The sequence below is a fragment of the Manis pentadactyla genome, chromosome X, assembly GCF_030020395.1.
Source record: "Manis pentadactyla isolate mManPen7 chromosome X, mManPen7.hap1, whole genome shotgun sequence".
NCBI classification, from domain to species: Eukaryota; Metazoa; Chordata; class Mammalia; order Pholidota; family Manidae; genus Manis; species Manis pentadactyla.
Window position 1 is genome coordinate 117,045,124 of NC_080038.1, and position 19,647 is coordinate 117,064,770.

At 49.0% G+C, this 19,647-nt stretch overlaps 1 protein-coding gene across 7 annotated transcripts in view; it reads right to left on the reverse strand.

Annotated features, from left to right (window-relative positions):
* Positions 1-19,647, reverse strand: part of BCORL1 (BCL6 corepressor like 1) — a 58,984-nt gene that overhangs the window by 6,399 nt on the left and 32,938 nt on the right. For 4 of the 7 annotated variants that reach the window (XM_057495292.1, XM_057495291.1, XM_057495293.1 and 1 more), the window contains 4 exons: positions 18,132-18,521; positions 14,417-14,634; positions 10,190-10,411; positions 7,946-8,173 (listed from right to left, as the gene is read on the reverse strand). In XM_057495292.1, the coding sequence (XP_057351275.1) occupies positions 7,964-8,173; positions 10,190-10,411; positions 14,417-14,634; positions 18,132-18,521 (1,040 nt within the window). In that variant the 3' untranslated portion in view covers positions 7,946-7,963. Of the gene's footprint in view, positions 1-72; positions 151-6,925; positions 7,072-7,945; positions 8,174-8,440; positions 8,569-10,189; positions 10,412-14,416; positions 14,635-18,131; positions 18,522-19,647 lie in introns of those variants that run through there. The other 3 variants (XM_036910961.2, XR_008995014.1, XM_057495295.1) reach the window with 3 other exon arrangements.

Here is a 19,647-nt window from a genome sequence, read left to right on the forward strand (position 1 = left end):
AGTGAAACCCGCAGCAAATCCCACATCTCTGAGTGACAGACAAGGATGGGAAGAATCCAACTTAAAGCTTACCCAACACAGAGCTGCTGTAAAAGTCCCAGGATACACCAGGGTCATCCTCTGCCCGGCCCTGAAGATCTGAGAGGTGATCTGGTAAGAGAAGACAGTGAGACAGGGAGGGTAGTCTGGAGAAAGAATCTAGGAGCACAGTGTGTCCATGGGTGGCTTCGAGGATGGGAGAAGAGAAGGGAGATGAACTTCCTGCTGTCAGTCAGAGGTTGCAAACCAGAGGCCAGGAGCCAAATCTAGCCCTGTGATCACCTGGGGTTTGGGCCCAGTGTTTTAAATCACTTAAAAACCTAGGACTTCCAACTTTTCTTGAAAAAAAAAATCAGAAGATCTGGCAACACTGTGTCCACATTCCTGCATGTCAACAGTTGGCTGGAGGGAGAGGCGACATGTGTGATCTCCAATTCAACAGTCCCCACCCAGCCTGCTCTGTTCTCTTCTGTGATCAGCCTGAAGGTATTTGGGTCTGGGATCCCTGCTCAAATGGTGGAGGGAATGACTCTCGGCAAGCAGAATCCTACACCTATCTCAGGACTTTAACTCCCTGCTGGTCACAATGTTCATTGTTCAATCAATGATCTCTCCAATTCAAGGTAAGATAAAGAAGTATAATTCTTTCTGTTTCATCTTTGAAAAACATGGGGGAAATGGCTAAGTTTATCTTCATAAAAACCTTTTGTTTCCACTCCTAGGTATATACCCAAAAAAACTGAAAACAGATGTTCAAACAAAAATTTGTAAACAAATGTTCATAGCAGCATTCACAATAGCTAAAAGGTGGAGACAACCCAAATGGTCTTTAGCTGATGAAGGGATAAAGTGTGGTCTATCCGTACAATGGAATACTATTCAGCCATAAAGAGGAATGAAGTGCTGATACATGTGACAACATGAGTCAGCCTTGAAAACATGCGGTGTGAAAGACACTAGACACAGAAGGCCACATACTGTATGAGTCCATGTATATGAAATCTCCAGAACAGGCAAATCTATAGAGACAGAAAGCACTCTGGTGGTTAGGAGGGAACGGGAAGTGACTGCCCAGTGGGTACAGGGTTTCCTTTTGGGGTGATGAAAAAGTTCTAGAACCTCACAGTGGTGATAGTTGCACAACAGTGTAATCGATGTCACTCAATTGTATACTTTAAAATGGTGAAAATAGTAAATTTTATGCTGTAAGTATTTTACCACAATAAAACTAAACTTAAGCCTCATACAGTATGTGGCCTTTTGTGTCTAGTGTCTTTCACACAGCATGTTTTCAAGGTTGACCCATGTTGTCACATGTATCAGCACTTCATTCCTCTTTATGGCTGAATAGTATTCCATTGTACGGATAGACCACACTTTATCCCTTCATCAGCTAAGGACAAACATCAGGTCACCTCTTAGCCTCCTGGTCTCCAAGCTAAGCACCATCTAGTGGAATTGTTTCACCTCTCAACCCCATGTGGACAAAAAGCAGGCTTTTATGACAAATTCAATGGTGTCACCTGTGGACACATGACCCAGCAGTTGCCAATATGCCACCTAGTACAGTTGGCAAGCTCATTTAGCTGTGTGTGGTTGCCACCAGCCCGCAAGTGACACCTGGACAACTGGACAGGAGAGAGTCCAAAGGGCAAAGATGAGGTGAGAGTACCCCCTGGAAACCACATGCCAGGAGGAAGCTGGCAGCCACTTTTAAAGGCAGGAAGTACTCTACCCTAGGGAAGGCACCACTGCACTCCAATATGCTTTCCCTTTGAGTCACATGTCCTATCAGCAAAAATGCCTATTAGCTGTGGTAAGCTACTGCAAGGAGCTGTTTTGTAGTAGCCTTCTAGGAGACGAAGGGTTTCTTCCAGTAGGAAAAGGCAGCCAAAGGGAAGCTGTCAGAGCAACGGCTGAGCAGCTAGAGTGGAAAACCTTCAGTCATGTACATGAGATCTCTGTTATGAACTCCATGAAAAACTCTGAGGTCACAGCTGCCGGCTCTAGGCTCTTCTATCCCCTGTACCACTTGAGAGTTGGAAGGAGTTCCTTCCAAAAGCATTTGTTAGGTAGGTGGGTGTCTATTCTGTGCCTAGCCTGGTGCTAGGTGTCCTGGGAGATGAAGGAATGAGACCGTGTTCCCAAAAGGCAGGACCACATCTGTCCTGTTCATCATTGTCTCTGCAGGACTTAAGCCCAGGAGCCCAGCATACAGTAAGTGCATAAAAAATATATGGGGAAGAAAGGAGGGGGGAGGGAGGAATTACTACAAGGCAAGACTATAAAGTCATGTGCTTGCTTAACTAGCAAGCCCAGACATATGCATTCAAATGATGCTGTCCCTGAAGAGGTCACAGGCAGATTCCATCAGGACAGCCCTAGCTCTCCACATTCCTGGGGCTCCTCTCTAGAAATGGCCTTCAGAGTCCCTGGCACATTCCTCTAACTCTGCTCACTGGCAGCAAATGGTTGTCATTCGCACGTGAATTTGCCTTTGTGAGACAGCCACACGCTAATCGGCAGGAGCCCAGATGCAGAATTCAGTGCAGGCCCATGAGCAGCACCCAAGAAGGAACACCAAGGCCCACCTGATGGTGCAACTGAGGGTCACACTTCCTCATAGCTCCTCACATACAACCACATACAATCAGGATGAAGATCTGCTTTCCTTTTTCTTGATTCTCCCTTGCCCCCCACCCCCAGGCCAACTTTCAGCACTTTACTCTCATCCTTTCCTTCCAAAAGTACCCTCCCACTCTTAGACAGAAATCCAGAAGAACTGAAATGGGACTCGAAACAAGTACATGTACATGCATACCCACAGCAGCACGAGTCACTATTGCCAAAAGGTGGACACAACCCAAATGTCCATCAGCCAATAAATGGACAAACGGAATGTGGCACATCCATACAATGGGACTTTATTCTTTGGCCTCAAAAAGGAAGGAAGTACTAAAACCTGCTGCCACATGGATGGGCCTTGAAAACATGATGCTATGTGAGAGAAGTTAGACACAAAAGGCCCTGTAGTGTATGATTCCATTTCTATGAAAGGTACAGAATGGGCAAACCCATAGAGATAGAAAGCAGATGGGTGGTAGCCAGGGACCAGGGGTGGGGTGAGCTGCTGGGAATGGTGAGCAACTGCTTGATGGATAGGGAGTTTCCTTTTGGGGTGATGAAAAGGTTTTGGAACTAGAGAGAGGCAGTGATCGTACAACCCTGGGAATACACTAAATGCCACTGAACTGTTCACTTTTAAATGGTTAATTTTGTCATGTGAATTTTACCTCAATTAAAAAACAATCCTTTTAAGTACTCAATGTGAGCACTCACCCCGGCAATCAGTTTTGCTCTTTCCCAGGGTCCCATCATACCCCTCCCCATCTCCTCCAACCAAGTCCCCAGCTGAAGGACATGAAAGGAGAGAAAAACAAAAAACCAGCAGTCTTCACCATGGGGTCACATGGCAGAGGTCTCTGGCAGGAGAAACAGAAACCTGTGATCCAGTGACCTCAGTGGTGAACTGCTAACCCTTTCATTGGTAGGAGGAAAAGCAGTCTGACACTCTCCCTGATGCCCCAAACCAACCAGCAACGACTGGCCCCAGCCCCACATTTGACAGAGGAGGAAAAATGAATCTGTTTTCTCTTGGCTAGCTTGTTTACCATTCTTTTCTTCAGTCAAAGGCAAGTCAGGCACAAGCCTGCCTGTAACTTCGCCCAGGGAGGTGGTCTCCCCAAAGCCTCTCAGTAGGTTTGGATGGTTTGGTGCTCTGAGCCCCAGGACAAGAGAGAAAGGGTTCACTACCTGACCCTTAGTGCCCAGCAGGCTACCTGAAACCGAACAGGTGCTCAATAAATTCATGGATGGATGAACGGATGAAAGAGTGCCACTGAATCCTTTGTGGCCTCAGAAGCAATAGGCCTCACTTTAAGCCAACCCAATATAGGAAAATCCACATTTACAACCCAGATGAATTATCAGCATCTTCTGCTTTACAAAAGGATTCACTACAGGACACCTGTAAATACTGAAATTCCTTTGTGTATTTAAAAGAGGATTTGATTCCCAAACTTTCCAGAACAAGGGCCTTGCAGAAAGCAAGGGAAGCTCTCCTTGTGGCACAACCCCAACACTCTCGCTCAGCTTTCCCGCCTGAAGAAAATGGAGCCCTTTGCACCATACAAGGATTCACCTTCATTTGCTGCCCAGTGGGATCTCCACCAGCAGAGGAAGAAGACAATTAATCCACAGAGAGTCTAGTCAGGCAAATGCTTGGGGATGAAAAGCAAAAGCTTTTTAAATACCCCAGCCAGACAGGCAAGGTAAAAGAAAAATCCAGAAGTTCATCAAATGTCTGCAGCAGGTTGTAGGGGTTGGGGAGGTGGAGCAGTAGAGGGAAATGACCCCCAGCCTCCTCCAACCTCATGGTCCTTCCTGTGGCCACTATACAGCTCTACCCAGAGGTTCTCTAAGATTAGAGGGTGGAGGAGAGTAGCAGGATAGAAAAGAGAAACGCTCAATTCAAGGAATCAAAAGAGCCCCTAATGATGGGTGCACAACATTGTGAATATGCTAAGATCTGTTGAACTGTTCCCTTCCAAATGGTTATGTTAGGTAAATGTCACCTTGATTTTTAAAAGACCGTAAGTATTATCTGCTCATTCCTCCAAAACAGGCTATAGGCCCAAGTCCCAGGATCCTTGTTGACTCCTGCCAGTGTCTCCTCCCTGGGGGTGTTGGCCAAGGCCAAGGCCCTAGCCTGGCTTGCTAGGACTTTCTCCAACAGCCAGCCAGAGCTCCGCTTTTAATCGCCAATTGCTATTTGCATGGAAAAGAGATGACCCCGTTTTAACCCTCCTTTCAGTTCCTGGCCCCCTTTTTGAAGCTATAGTTCCATGCCCATGAAGTTGAGAAACAATGTCAAAATTTGAATAGAAGTGTTTGGCCTACACAGGCTAGGAAGTGCCAGAATTAAAAAAAGTTTTCTTCTGATTCTGCAACATGGACTGACATTTGAGTTAATTTAAGGAGACATCAGAAGCTGGCTAGCAGTTAGGATTAGTTAACAGAAAAAGGAGAGGAAGAGAGAAAAATGTGTTCATTTCTAATTTTTTTAACTACTTAAAATGGTTCCAATATTCAAACTCCCTTGGGATTTTGGAGAAGGGGTCAAGAAGAAAAGACCTTGTTTGCCTACTAAAGTGGTCAGAGATAGCTTTATTTGGACCTAGAGAGTCCCAAGAACCTCAGGAGGACAATCTGTAGCCCAAAGAGGCCCCTGGATTAGACTTGATGATCAGAGATGGAACTTCATGTGGTACTTTTATCATGTTGAGATACTCTGGACATTCTTCTGTGCTAGCTTTTCCTGGGAGTCAAGTGGAGTGCAGACAACAACGTGTATATACGTAAGAGAGAGGGCACATTGTGCATGGTATGTAGGAACTGGCCACAGACAGGGGCTTGCCCTGAGCCCTGCACCCAGGGATGGTTCGGCTCAAGTGAACTAGAGCCATCACTGGTCCAGGAGAAATGACTCAGTGAGCATCCCAAAGCTGCTCCGAACCTCAAAGACAGGGTCTGGGATCCCAGAGCTGGGGGAAGGGAAGAGGCAATCCTCCTCCCCCTAGCCAGAGAGGCTGGGTCCTGCTGAGGACTGTATAGGGTGACCAGTGACCACAGGGTTTAGTCGGTTTGATGGAGGACTGGCTGGAGGGTTGCTGGCTGACAAGGAGTCAAGGCCTCCCTTAACAGTCTCCCATTCCTTCCCATCCAGCTCTTATTAGCATCTAGATGGCCCTAGTCCTCCTTCCACAGGGACCTTCAGCTCAGGTTCCTTTGTTTCTTCCTCCACCATTAGCTAGCTACCTAGCTAACCTTTGTTCCATAAATAAATAAGCCCCTGGTAGGGAGTCCAGATCTGTATCTTTGTGGCAGCAGGGGTTTGGGACTAACGAGGTCCACAGCACAGGTGAGAGGGGTGCACTGGGAAAATCCTTGGTCCTGTGGGCTTCCAGCCCCGAGAGGGGTCCAGTAGCAAACACTGAAGCCTCCCAGAAGGATCTGTGATACAATGCCCAGCTGCTCTGCGGTCCGGTGCTCAGGCAGTCTGAAGCAGTAACTGCTGGAGCAAGGGCCAAGCTGTGATGTCATAAGGAGGTGGGCCTCCTTATTCAGAGGTCAAGTCTGAGGAGATTCCCACCGAGCAGGCCCAAGTGGAACTTCCCCCGTCCCTGATGCCCAGCTCAGTAGAGCTATCTAACTGCAGACAAGCAGCTGCTATCTGCTCATTGGCTTGTGGCCCTTGTCATGGGCCTGAACACCAGGCACTTTCCCAGAGGAGGCATGTGAGAAAGAGAAAAGAAAAGGGGCATGCAGAGGGAACATCACAGTTAGCAGAGGCAAGAGCTGTGAGGAATGCAGTGTCAGAAGGGCTCCCTAGGCCTCCAGTTGGATCACCAACAAGGAGAAAGTGCAGAAACAAAAGAAACACGCTAAGCATCACTTCTTTGCAACTCACAGCGTAACCAAGGCACAGGCCAACATGTTTCGCCTCCACCTTAATCTATCAGTGGGACTGCTGTCTGACAGAGGCGTGTCACATACCTGGCAGGGAAATGGGTCCCTGTGGCTAGCAAGGCCTGAAGAGGATGTATCTGATGTGGACACTCACAGCACAGGGACAAGAGGAAGCCGATCTCTGGATTTTTTGTAGTACATAGAGATTTCTGAGATGCTTGAAGGAGAGCCTGGAAAGAGGGCTAATGCCCCTCATGGGAGCTGTCTAAGATGGAGGGAGATAAGAAAATCTCCTCGGGGGTTCAGCACCCAGAGGCCAGCCCCTGGGATGATGGCTGCAAGCTGGGGCCATGCTTACCACTGAGAAAGCGCTTCATGGTGTCGCTGCTGGCCAGCTTCATGGCTGTCTGTCCCGAGTAGGTGGCCAGTGTGGGGTCAGCCCCATAGGACAGTAAGAGCCACATGGTCTCCAGGTTGTCATTGACCACTGCATCATGAATTGGCCTGTGGAAGAGGACAGCAGGGCTCAAGTGGGAACCTGGGTGTCTAGGCCTCTAGCTACTGCATCAGGGGAAAGTAAAATGAGGTGACCCCAGGATAACGTGGGCAAGACTTATGGCAGAGGAAGCACCTCTGGCCTGCATCCTCACTATGTCTCCCCATATCCTTCTTTTCTGTAGGCCTCTCTCCTTCCCATCTCTCTCTCTCTCTCTCTCGTTACCCCCACATTTTGGAACAGTCTCTAGCACACAGTGTAGCTCCACTGGTAGCTCCAGAGTTTGAGAGAGAACAAGCCCATGACTGAGGATAAACTTAAAGCAGATGCTGGAGAGTATGAACAGAAGGACCCGGATGACCACCCCACAGTAGGGATGAGCAGACAGGCTCCATACACCAGGTGGTGGCTAAGCAGAGCATGCGGCCTCTAACCCAAGTGCCCCTTACTTGGTATGCAGCTCATGTCTCTGTTTTGCCTAGGAAGTAGGCCTTCTGATACAGGAGATGTCTTTAAGACACAGCAGGTGTCTTTTATTTTTTTTAAGTGTAAAGACATCAAATCAAGAATCAAATCTGGGATGTTACTCTAAGGTCAGCCTCCCAGTTGCTAAAGCCCATCCACCTGAGCTAGATGCACCACCAGGATGATTCAAGGGACACCTGCATGGTCTTCCTGGTGAAGATGCATCTGATGGGATGATCCCTAAACAACCTCAGCCTCCCCTTAGTAACCAGTGTGGACCTGCCAGCCAGGCACACACCCACCCCTGCCCTAAACCGCTTCCCACTGCAGTTCATGGACGTCTTCCCCAACCGCCTCCTGACAAGGCCTCTCTGCAATTTGCAGCCTGATGTTCTGCACAGATCCAGACTGGGGCATGCTTTTTTGAGTGAGGGGCTATGCTGGGGGTTGGGAGGGTTGCTGGGAGCAGCTTTCTTGCCTTGTGCCATCCTGCGCACTGCAGTTCACGTTGGCCCCGTGCTGTAGCAGGATGTTCAGGATGTCAGTCCAGCCCCTGGAGCAAGCCTCATGCAGGGCCGTGTAGCCAGCATTGTCACGGTGATTCACGGATTCCTTGTCTTTCTGGAGGCAGTAGAGAACAACATCCTGTGGGGACCAGGGTAGCTCCATGAGCAAAGAGAGGCCAAATTCTCGAAATCACCCCAGTTGGTTCGAAGAGTCTCTGAGCCTGCCCTTTATTCCTGGTACTGACAGGCAAGTCTCAAAATCTTTTGTCAACGAAGTCAGTCCTGAGCTGCCTTGGCCAGGGCCTCAGCTCTGGGCTGTTTCCTCAGTAGTGAGGAGACATTTCTTCTGACCAAGAACACTCACCTGGGTGTGGGTTGTCAAAGTGAGGTCCTCAGAGAGGCTCACCTGCTCTCCTAGAGCTCAAACCCTCAGGCCTTGATTCTGAGCATGGCTCCTAGTCTGCGGCGCTATAAGACAGCCCCAGACCAGAGAAATAAGACATGTGGTAGCAAGCATAGCCTCTGGTGGTAATTCTAGAACAAGGAAGAAATAACTGGTTTAAGTACTATTCCTGGATGTTTATCCTAGGGCAGTCAGTTCTAGCAGCCCCTCAAAAGGATTGTTCTGTAGGTAATCCCATGCGGCCTTCATCCACATAGTAATGGTCAGCTTCCCTTGGCTGAGACAGGAGGACCAGAGGTGGGCCTCTGGGCCTAGAAGCCCCCTAGCTAGTCTGCCATGAAGCTGCTGAATGAACTGACAGGGAAAGGAGAGGCAGCCCTTCTTCTGAGGCAAAGAGGCCAGCAATAGCTGACAGGGGCCTATCAGTAGCCCTCTCCCTGATCCTGGAGAGATGGGCTATGTGGCCACCCTGACTGACAGCTAGCTCACATGCTGGCTGCTTAAGGCCAGTAAGTGAAGGAGGGTGTGTGTGCCTGCGATGGGGGTACCGCCTTGTGGAAACAGGAACTGTCATGCTGCCTGTACCCAGGAGAGCCCAAGGCCCCCAACCTTCCTCACCCATGCAGATGTTTGCCTCCTCCCGCCAAGGCCTGAAACCACTCTGTGGCAGGCTGCCCAACCTGCTCTTGCCCTATCCTGCTTGCTTCTCCTACGGTTTCTTGTTCGCTGGTTTAGCCCCAGGTAAAAGAAAACCTTGAGGACAGAGGTTGGTTATCCTTTTTCTCTAGGGCTCCTTTGGCAGCTATCTGGGCTCCCACACTAGGTGCTCAAGAAAGATGGGTGGCTTGCTGGCAAAATGCTATCAAGGCAGCTCTCCTGTGCTGACCAGCCTGGCTAGGAGTTGTGGCACTCTTTAAATGAATCAGTTATAAGTATGGGAAGTCTTAAAAAAAAAAAAAAAAGAAGGCCTGGTCTACAACCCAGAAGCTCCACCCTTATGAGCAAATCCTGAGGAAATAATCGGAGTGATGGGCAAAAATACCTGGTCAGTGAGTTCTATCAACAAAAATGTCCAACAACCTAATGTAATTATGGTGAATGAGTCAGGCTTCTACTTATACCCTGGTACTTGGGAATCAAAAAGACCTTGGTATGAATTCAGACTCATACCTGTATAGAAGCTGAGTAATCTCCAACACAAGGTCTTGATTATTAAGGGGCTAATTGTAAAATGGGGCTAATAAAACCTACCTCCAAAGGTTTATGGTGAAGATGAAATGATATGAAGTAATCAGAGCTCTTAACATGACAAAAGAGGTACTCAGTAAACATGGGCTTCCCTTCCTGCTTTCCTTCCGGTCCATAGGGAAGTAGTATATGGTAGGCTGAATCCAGCCCTGCTCCCCCAACATACTCCTGGCCCCTCTGCTACCAGAAGCAGAAAAGAGAAGAAGCTGGAGAAGGATACAAAGACTCAGCTATGATCACCCCTGTTCCTCTTTGAATTGGGGGGCCACTGCCCAGAGAAATTCAAGGCAACATAAAAATCCCATTTCTGACCTAGGAATGTTGGATTGTAAATATTGTGTTACCATATCAATTATTTTCAACCCCAACTGACATTCAAATGAGCTTGTATTCCCACACACCATGCCAGGGGCAAGGTAGCCCCAGAGGCCATCGGGTAGTAGAAGGAGGCCAGCTGAGGCTCAAGCCCCAAAGCTCTGCCTTCTGTGGCTGGGAGCTCCTCACCTTATATCCAAGACGTGCCGCCCGCTGCAGGAGGGTCTCGCCTGCATTTTTGTTCACTATGAGCCGACGTGCCTCCGGGGGGATCTGCCGGGCTGTGGGTGACTCCAAGGCCTCTTCTGGGCCAGCATTTCGGGACTTAGAGGGCATGCATGGTTCTGAGGGTTTCACTGGGGTGGGAGATTTGGGAGGTCGTGTCTTCTGCTGGCTCCAACAACCTTTGCCCTAGAAATCAGAGATGTAGTCCTGGATCAGCACAGGCTTCCATCCATTTCCACCCAGTGAGTGGAGGTGAAAGGACTCAAATCCTCAACCACATAAACCAAAGAATGATAAAGGGATTGAAAATCAGAGACTGAGGGGCCATCCCAGCTTCACTCAAGTACTCTTTACCTGGTCCGACCCTCATTTATTGAGGTTTCTACAAATCATATCTATAAATATACAGAAGCAAACTCTGAGAGTAAAGAGAAGCCGGGATAGCTATCTTTGACTAAAGACGCACAGCTGCTGAAGCCTTCACTCTTGTAAAAAGCCTTCCTTCTAACCTTTGCCAGGCTTCTCCCACCTCCCATCACACGGCAGCCCCAGATCACACTGTGCCCACCTGGAGTGGAAGGGAAGTCCCTAGGCTTGTGAATCAGGCCCAGGGTTTGAATCCTGCCTCTGCCATCCACTAGCTACAAGAGCTGGGGCCAGGCCCATTCTCTCTGAGACTCACTTTCTCCCTTGCAGGTCTTTGAGATAATGCACTAGAAAGGCTCTAGAACAATGCACAGGTTAGGTGCTCACAGAACATTAGAGTCCTTTCCTCATGAATGACCACTGTGTGTCTCCCTTTCCTCCCATTTTGAACTTGAATGTCTAGAGCAAGTTGCCATGCCTGTCCCACCATGGCATATTGGGTCTAGGGGTGCAAGTAACTTGTCTCTCTAGTTCAGGGGTCTTCAGATGGGGAGGAACTCTGTTTGAGGAGCTGTTCTCAAGGCACCAGACCCACAGAGCCTCATCTGCCCCTGGACTTAACTTTAGATGATGAGATTCTAATCTTGGAACTGATGCCATAATTGGACTAGACTTTGGGGGGCCTTGGGTATGGGGAGAGGTGGGTATACATTGCATGTGGGAGGACATGAATCACTGAGGGGCCAGAGGACTGACTGTGCCCTCATCAGACTCTTAAGATTGGCCCCGATGAGCCCCACCTCCTGATATTCATGCTTTTATGTAGCTCCATCCACAGGGCTGGGCTGACCTGTATAGCCAATAGAAGATTTCAGAGATGATGGCATGTGACTTCCAAGGCTACATCTGAAAAGACAATGTGGCTTCTGCCTTGCATTCTTTTGGATCACTCATTCTGGGGGAAACAAGTTGCCCTGTCATGAAGATACTCAAGCAGCCCTTTGGATAGGTCCACAGGGCAAGGAAGGGAGGTCTCCTGCCAACAACCAGCATCCACTTGCTAACCATGTGATGGAGCCACCCTGGAAGCAGATCCTCCAGCCCCAATCAAGCCTTCAGATGAATGGCTGACCCCTTGACTACAACCTCATGGGAGACCTCAAGCCAGACTCAGCTAAGCTGCTCCTGAATTCCTGACCCCAGAAACTGAGTGAAATAATATGTGTTTATTGTTATGTTAATAAGCTGCTTAGTTTTAGGGTAATCCGTTATACCGCAATAGATAACTACTACATCCCACTTACCCAAATCCCTCAGAGCATCAAGGTCTCACTTAAATCCTATGTCTTCTACAACATTCTATGACACTCTGGTCCCCACTGCCCTCTTTCTCTGCATACCTGGAACTGAATCAAATAATAGAATGCTTAATGCCTGTCTTAATATCCTTCCACTGTTTCATGGGCAAGTCTGGCCTCCCTTGCTAAGTTTTAAGCTCCTAGGGGCAAGGTTCATATTGTCATCTTCTCTGTTGTTCCTTACAGCACTTCACTCAGGGCTACACACATCATCGTTAACAAATATTTGTTGACTTGATTCAAGCCAGCTATGTGCAGAGCCCTGGGCAGCCAGGAAAATTGCCTAGAGAGACATGAAGCCAGCAAAGGAATGGTAACAGGGAAAAGATGAGGGCCCAGGGCATTTGTTTCCTCTGGTAAATCCCAAGACAACAAGAGCCAATGTCTGTCCCCATCCCACAAAGGCAAAGAGCTACAAGAGCTAGCAGGAAGGTCCCGGCCAGGAGTGTAGAATGCTGCTCTATTGCCTCTGAGAGGTATAAAATGGCAGTTCTGGAGGGTTCCGCATAAAGTGCCTAGGTTTTTGCTAAGCAAGCCAGAAGCCAAAGGGTAACTCTCCTTCTGGGGGCCAGAACTGCCAGAGACAAGGCAGGCTGCCAGAGAGGAGGAGGAGCTAGAGCACATGGGGACCCCCTCCCCTTCCCTTCTCCCTGGCTCAAAGCCCCTGTAGGAAGGAGCCTTTGGCCAATGCTCCAGCTTAATGTTGCAGGCTGTCCCCTGCCCTTCCCCCACCCTTGCTTCCACTACAAAGCACCATGCCATGGGGGCAACTGGAGCAGGTGGTGGTGCCTGGGAGAGAAAGAAAGGCAGGAGGGAGAAAAGGAGGCCCTGTGAAGGGACAAAACCTTTCCGGGAAGAACATTTCAGCAGACACACTGCCAGGCAGAATAACAAGACACAAGCACCAGCGTGTGCTACTGAATGTCAGGCGGCTGGTCACCTTTGTGTGGGACAGGGCCATCTGAGTGTCTGGGGAGGAACAGAGGGATGGGGACACCCACCTTTCACCAGAGCTGCTGGGGGTTGTAGGGTGTCCCTGCCTGGCTGCCCCTCCCCAAGTGTCTTCTGGATACAGATAGAAGCCATCCATTCACAGGGTGAAGGCATCTGGAAAGAGCCAGGGCTTTTGGGGGAAGCTAGACCTGCTTCATGTCCCAACTCTGTCACTTATAACCACTGAATACCCTAAGGCAAGTCCTTAACTTCCCCAAGTCTCAGTTTCCTCACCATAAAATGAGAACAACAGTGCTGCTGTGGGAATTATGAGCACTCACGTGAAGGGAGCTCTCAGCACAGACCCAACTTCTCTCCTCCTCCGCTGCCCGCTCTGGGAGTCCCAGGGAATGGACACTGCTGCTGTGCCACTCAGTGCTCTGTCCCCTCATTTTTGCCTTGACCTGAAGCTCAAGGACATACACCAACCTCAGAGAGCACTTTAGGGCTGTGAATGCCTTTAACAACCATTGCCTCCTTTGTTTCTCCAAGTACCCTTGTGAGATGGAAAGGACATGGAGTATGATCTCCATTTTTAAAGATGAGCAGATAGGTTTAAGTACCTTATTGGAGCTGGAACCCCATTCCATGAAGGGGAGGGGAGAGGAGATGGAGACAACAAGCACCTGGGTCTCCTGCCCTTTGACAGCACTATCAGGGATGCCTGCTCTGCAGCCCAAACAAGCCCAATGTGACCTTTTTTTGGTTGTCAACAACAAATACACATTACAGGCATACGTCTGAACCTGGACTTTCACTGCTTCAAACGTAAAGCTCACCCAGGATGAGGACTGTGATTTCTTTGAATTGTACAATGTGGAACCCAACACCAACACCATGAGCATCAGACCCAAAAGACAGGTTGATTTTGAACAGGGGTTCTAGCATGCTTGCCTGGCTACTGTCTGGTGAGTGCCCACTTCACGCCTCTGCTTCCATGAGAAGCAAAGGAACTGGGGGTGCGGATGGGGAAGGGTGGCTGTAACAGGGCCCAAGAGAAATTCCCTCAGCCCCATCGTCAAGCAACCTTTGTCTGGACACCAATATCTTTGCTGCTACAAGTTGTTTTCTATCATGACTGAGTCAGAGACCTCCCTGATTGGTTTCCAGTGACTTAAGCCCAGACAAAAGATTCTTGATTGGATGTTAACAAGCTATTCAGGCTAGCATCCTGCCATATTCTGTAACTCTTCCTTAACTCAAAGGAGATCCAAAGATTGTCATGGAAAAGCCATCATGGTTTGCAAAGCCTTCTAGTTTGCAAACACGTATTGTTAGCTACTACTTTAGTTTCCATTCTTCAAATCCGACCCCTGACCCTTGTAGAGTTTAAAATACTTTCATAAATATGGGCTGATTTGATCCTCTGCATCCCCTCACTCACTCAGTCACTCAGAGGCCTGCTGACTGAGGGGCTGCTACCCTAGCCCACTCGTCTCTCCCACAGCTCCCCTCACTGGCAACACACCATTACCTCTTTGGAGACATTCACTATGTTCTTGGTCTTGCACTTGCGTTTTCCTGATGGCTTTTCTGAATTTTCAAGGCAGGCTGGCTCTTCCAGGTTACTCAGGAGGAAACCATTTGGTGAATCCGAGATCCCCTGGGCTTTGTTGGGCAAGAGAAGATTCCTGTTCCTGAGGAGGTGCTCTGAACTTTCAGAGGAAGTCTTCTGTTTACAGGCCTTTGAATCTGAAGGCAAGAAATAAGAAAGAATGGATTTCAGGGGAGTGGAACACAGAAAAGCTAAGCCCTCCCCTAAAATGAAGCAGAGGGCGTTGGGGATTAGAATCTCAGTGCAAAGTTGTGTAACTATCAGCTTACCAGTATCTAGTGCAGTGCTGACTTCCACCAAATGCTTCTCAAGTGGACCGTTTCGACACCAAAGCTCCTCCTCTATAAGCAGGTGACAACTCCCAGCCCTGCCAGCAGGGAGCAGCCCATCTGACTGTGCCCAAAATGAGGGTAATTTCAAAAGGATTTCCCCACAGCCCAGAGCAAATCAGAACTTTCTTTTCGGTTTCTTCGCCATGCCTTTTGTCTCTTTCTCTCCATTCTGTATGAAAGCAAATTTAGCAGCTCTGCTGAAGTATGAAGTTTATGGGGCTGGGGAGTAAGTGGTAGGCGGCTTCCTTCAGAGCCTCAGCTCTACCCACCTGACAACCCTGTTGGTCACTCTCTGAGGACACAGAGATCAAAGCCACAGAAACTCCCTGACACTAGGAGGCACCATTGGCTAGTGGCAATCCCAGAAACCTGAGATTAAAGCTGGTGGGCAATCCCAGAAACCTGCTGCTTTCCCTTTAAGTCACTGGAATATACTGGACAACATCTCTAATTCTAGCCACAGCTCACTGAACAAAGTGCTTTCTAATCTTAAAAGGCAGGGTTATGATTCTTACGGCTCTTTCCAGCTCCAGAGCAGGGATCCCTGAGTCGCACTGGGAACTCCATTACAACGAGCCTCATTCCACAGGTCAGTCCTCAACCCCATGTAGAGGCGAGATAGGTTGGGTTTACTCTTATCTCTTAACTATTATTAGTGTTACATGGCTTGGCCACTAGCTGTATGATTGGCTACACACAAGTCATAATCTCCCCGGGCCTCAGTTTCTACGTCTATTAAATGGGGAGGATATATCCCACATCACAGGACTGGTATGAGAATTAAATGAAGTAACAATGCAAACCCCCTTTAAAACACACTATAAAGACTAAGGCATCATTTTTGTATTAAAGGCAGGCTCTTTAAGTAGGGCCACACCCATGTGTTTGTTCTTTATCTCCCCCCCAGGACTGACCACCATGCCTAGTACATGGCAAAAGATCAGTATGTCTGTGAAATGAATAACTGCAGCCTCAGTTTCTCCAATTTGTGAAACGAAAGGGTGAGCAAGGTGCAAGTGTCCTCAAGTCGCCTGCCCCGACCAAGGCATGTGCCCTCATGTTGACACTGCCAATGGCAGATCCAAATGTGGGAGCCATCAGTACTGTATGAGGAATAGGCTGTAGGTTATGTACAGCTCTTAGAAAGTCAGCTGTCATACCACTCCCTTCCCCCAACTAACCTCAACCTACTGGTGGGTGGGTCCCCACACCCACCCAAGAACTGCTGTGCTAGATGGCTTCTAATGGTACTTCCAGCCAGAACATTCTAAACCAGGGCTTTTGAGGCAACAAGTTTGGGCTGAAGTAAAAGAGGAAGGAACAGAACTGTGCCTTGTGAGGTCCTCAGGAAACACGGGGAGGCCATAGTACCGCAGTCACCGCCGCAGGAAAAGCAGCAGCCCTGACCCCACTTACCCAGGGCCTGGCAGGCTCTAGAGTTCAGTCAATTGTGGCAGAGCAAAGGCTTCATAGTAGCCCCTGGAAATTAACAGAGTGGAGGCAGCAGGTGTACAAGTGGAAATAGCTCTTTGGCTCCTCCTACCAGCACCATGGGTAAAGAAGGGAGGTACCCAAGCCCAAGACGAAAGAAAGGCCATAAGGCACAGATAGGAGTAAGGTGACCTGTCCAGTCTGGCCTCTGCCTGAATTCCCGATGTCAACCTGGAAGACAGGTAGTAATAGGAGGGACTGGAGCTTTCTGAGTGAGAAGAGAGATGTTTGCCAGGCAACTCATTCATGAAGATGTCACTATCAGATCTGGAGGACAGTGACCACACCATACGCCAAAGCCAACAGCCTCAACTCGAATCTGAGATACACACACATGGTGGGAGAACGACCTATTCTCCAACAACTAGAGCTGCCCTCACACCAAACAGGATGCTTGCTAAGTGGTGTTCTCCATGCTCCTAGAGAGGTTTAAGTAAAGACTACCTATCTGAAAGCTGTAGAGATCTCTGCATTGGGTTGAAAACTGGACCAGGCAACCTTGAAGGTACTTCTGGTTCCAAAAACTAACAAGTTCCACAGAAGCTTCCAAGCTTCTAGGAAACCATTCTCATTTGAGAAGACTGGGTGATACAAAAGCATCTCTTCATCCTAACACAAGTCGCTGAGGCCAATGGCTTGAAAACTCATTCTTAACCAATCCATTATGGCGCTGGCAGAGGAAAGGGAAAATTATCCCCACTCTCTCACATAGTTGATGAAAATTAGCTCAATTACCCTCTTAAGTGTAGGGATAGGTATTGTATACATTGACACAGAAACAGCTGGAAATGAGGTTTAGCCTTCTTCGCATTACAGCAAACCAAGAATCTACTACCCACTCAGTATGCGGTTATTGGTTATTCAGTTTTTACTAATAAGGAGACTATAAATATTTACTGGCAGCTTAGGATGAATACATTATCAGAGACAATCAATTATTGCTTCAAGGGCAGAGGTCAGAGAAAGAGAGTGACAGACAGAGATGTTCTCATGAAACCCAAAGTTGTCCTTTTTGCTCATCTAGAAATCCACTACAGGAATGGGCCTGAACAGTACTTAGTAGAGCATGCTGGTATTAGCCTCGGTGACAGTCTGTGCCTCCATGATTATTACATGATTACATAGCATCTGCTGTGGCCAAAGAAAGTCTGGTTTTCTCCTTGGGCTGCCTGCTTTTCCAACTCAGATCCAACAAAATGATGCCACCTCTGGTCACCTCAAAGCTTCACTATGCCTCGTAATAACCTTTGTGGCTTTAACCAAGAAAGCACAGTTGGGCCCGCTTCTACTTGAAGTTCTTCTGTTGAATTGAGGAAATCATTGTCCTTCATTTAGTTTAGGGGCTGGAGGCCATCCTGGGAAAAGCAGCCAAAACCCTTTCTTCTTGAACCCAGGATTCTAGAAGAGAAAACCCCATCTCCCAACAGACTCAGCTCCCTCAAGCCAGCCACAGAACTCCTTGGTATCAAGTTGTCCCATGCCAAGGATGTCACTGTGGCCTTGACCCACAGGTTCAGACTTTTTAAGAAATTGGAGGGCTCGGGCCTTCATGTTCTCAGCTCACCTGTAGGTCAGTCAATCTCATTTGATCTCCGCCCTAAGCCAGAACCTCCGAGCTGGAGCGGAGTGACCCCCTCTGGCAGCTGGAATTCACAGCACCAGGTTTCTATGGATGCACAGGCTTTTGGCGGCTGGACAAGGCAGAGGTGGGAACACCCAAGATGCCTGAGGGTCCCCAGAAGCCAAAGTCACTGTGGTGTGGGGATGGGTGACAGCAGCTCACTGGGCAGCAGCCCCCAGGCCAGCCTTACCTGCTCGCCCTTTCCGCCTCTGCTCTTCTTCTTGCTCAGTCAAGTACTCCCCAGTGTGGTATTTTCGGCTCTTCTGCCGTCTCCGTTTCTTCCTCTTCACCAGGCCCTCCTCCTCATCTTCTTCTTCCTCCTCATTGGTGTCCCACATTTGCCGGGCAGCCTCTGTCCTCCAGGGCATTTCTCGGGCTCGCCACAGGTGCCGGCGGCCCTGGCTCAGCAAAGTCTTGTCCTGGGCATGGTGGCTGCGATACTGGGTGTCCCGTTGGGTCTTTCTCACCTTCCGACGTTTAGCTGGGGTGGGGGTCACCTCCCCTTCCTCCTCGGTAGGGAAGACTTCCTGGCTTCCCATGTCACTGTCTGCCATACCCGCATATGAGCTACAGATGCTTCCTGTGGATGGGACGTACAGAGCACGGTCAGGCACCTCTTCAAAGGACAAAGAGTATGGTGTCGAAGCAAGTGCCCTGGATTAGGAGTTTGAAGGTCTGGGTTCATGTTCAGGCTCTGCCAGTTACGAGCTGTATGCTCTGGGAACGTTTTTTCATTTCTGTCTCCTTGTCTATAAAATGGGGGGGCTGTTCTCTGCCCTTACTGGCCTCACAGGACTGTTTTGAGGCTCAAATGAGGTAATTCACCCATGAGTATTTTACAGAGTCCAATATACCACACAACTATGAGTATCCCAACCACACGCCCTTCCTCAGCCAGTTGCCATGCCGCTTTAATTCATTCCACAAACTCTTACTTAGTGCTTACAAGATGCCAAGCATTGCAAGGGCAGGAGAGGGCCACAGGTCCTGCCCTTTGGGAAATCAGGGTGTAGTAAAGGTGATGAAGGGCAGACTGGCATGGTGTCCCCACCACGCTCACTATGTGACCCCCAATCTTGCTGACAGAGCCACCGTGAACAAGCAGAATTACTGCAACAGAGTCTCAGGAAAAGCGAAGCAAGGAGCCCCTTTCCTGTGACACAGCTTGGGTTAGTCCTGCCCAAATGCTCCTCAGCCAGACCCTCTTCCCTTACATTTACCCTACTTCCTATTGAGTGGCCCAGAGTCCAGGGGTGGAGCTTTCCCTCTGGTACCTCCTCCTGCCCCAGCCCCACTGGGCAGGCACTTCCCCCTCCTCTTCTCCCCACCACCCCAGTATGATGGGTCCTCTCCTTCCCTCCTCTGCCACTTTGCCAAGAGGCCATTCTCCTTCCCACTCCTTCCTTCAACTCTGCTAACAACAGAAGTACAACCCTGAATCGCCCACATTTAGCTCTACAGCACCTCTGACGTCTTCCTCAGAAGCAGCTCTGAGGCACCACCATCTTACTCCCCAGGCCTGGCTAGTAACTCAACAATTCCCAAACCCAAGCAAGGTCAGCAGAAGAAATAAATGGCGCGAGGCAAACAGAGCAGCCCTTGAACACAGTTTCCAGTCAGTCAGACCACTTAAAGACAGCAAATATCCAGCAAGCTTTCCATTATACAGAAGAGGCAGGGAATGAAGTATTCTGGTCAATACGGAG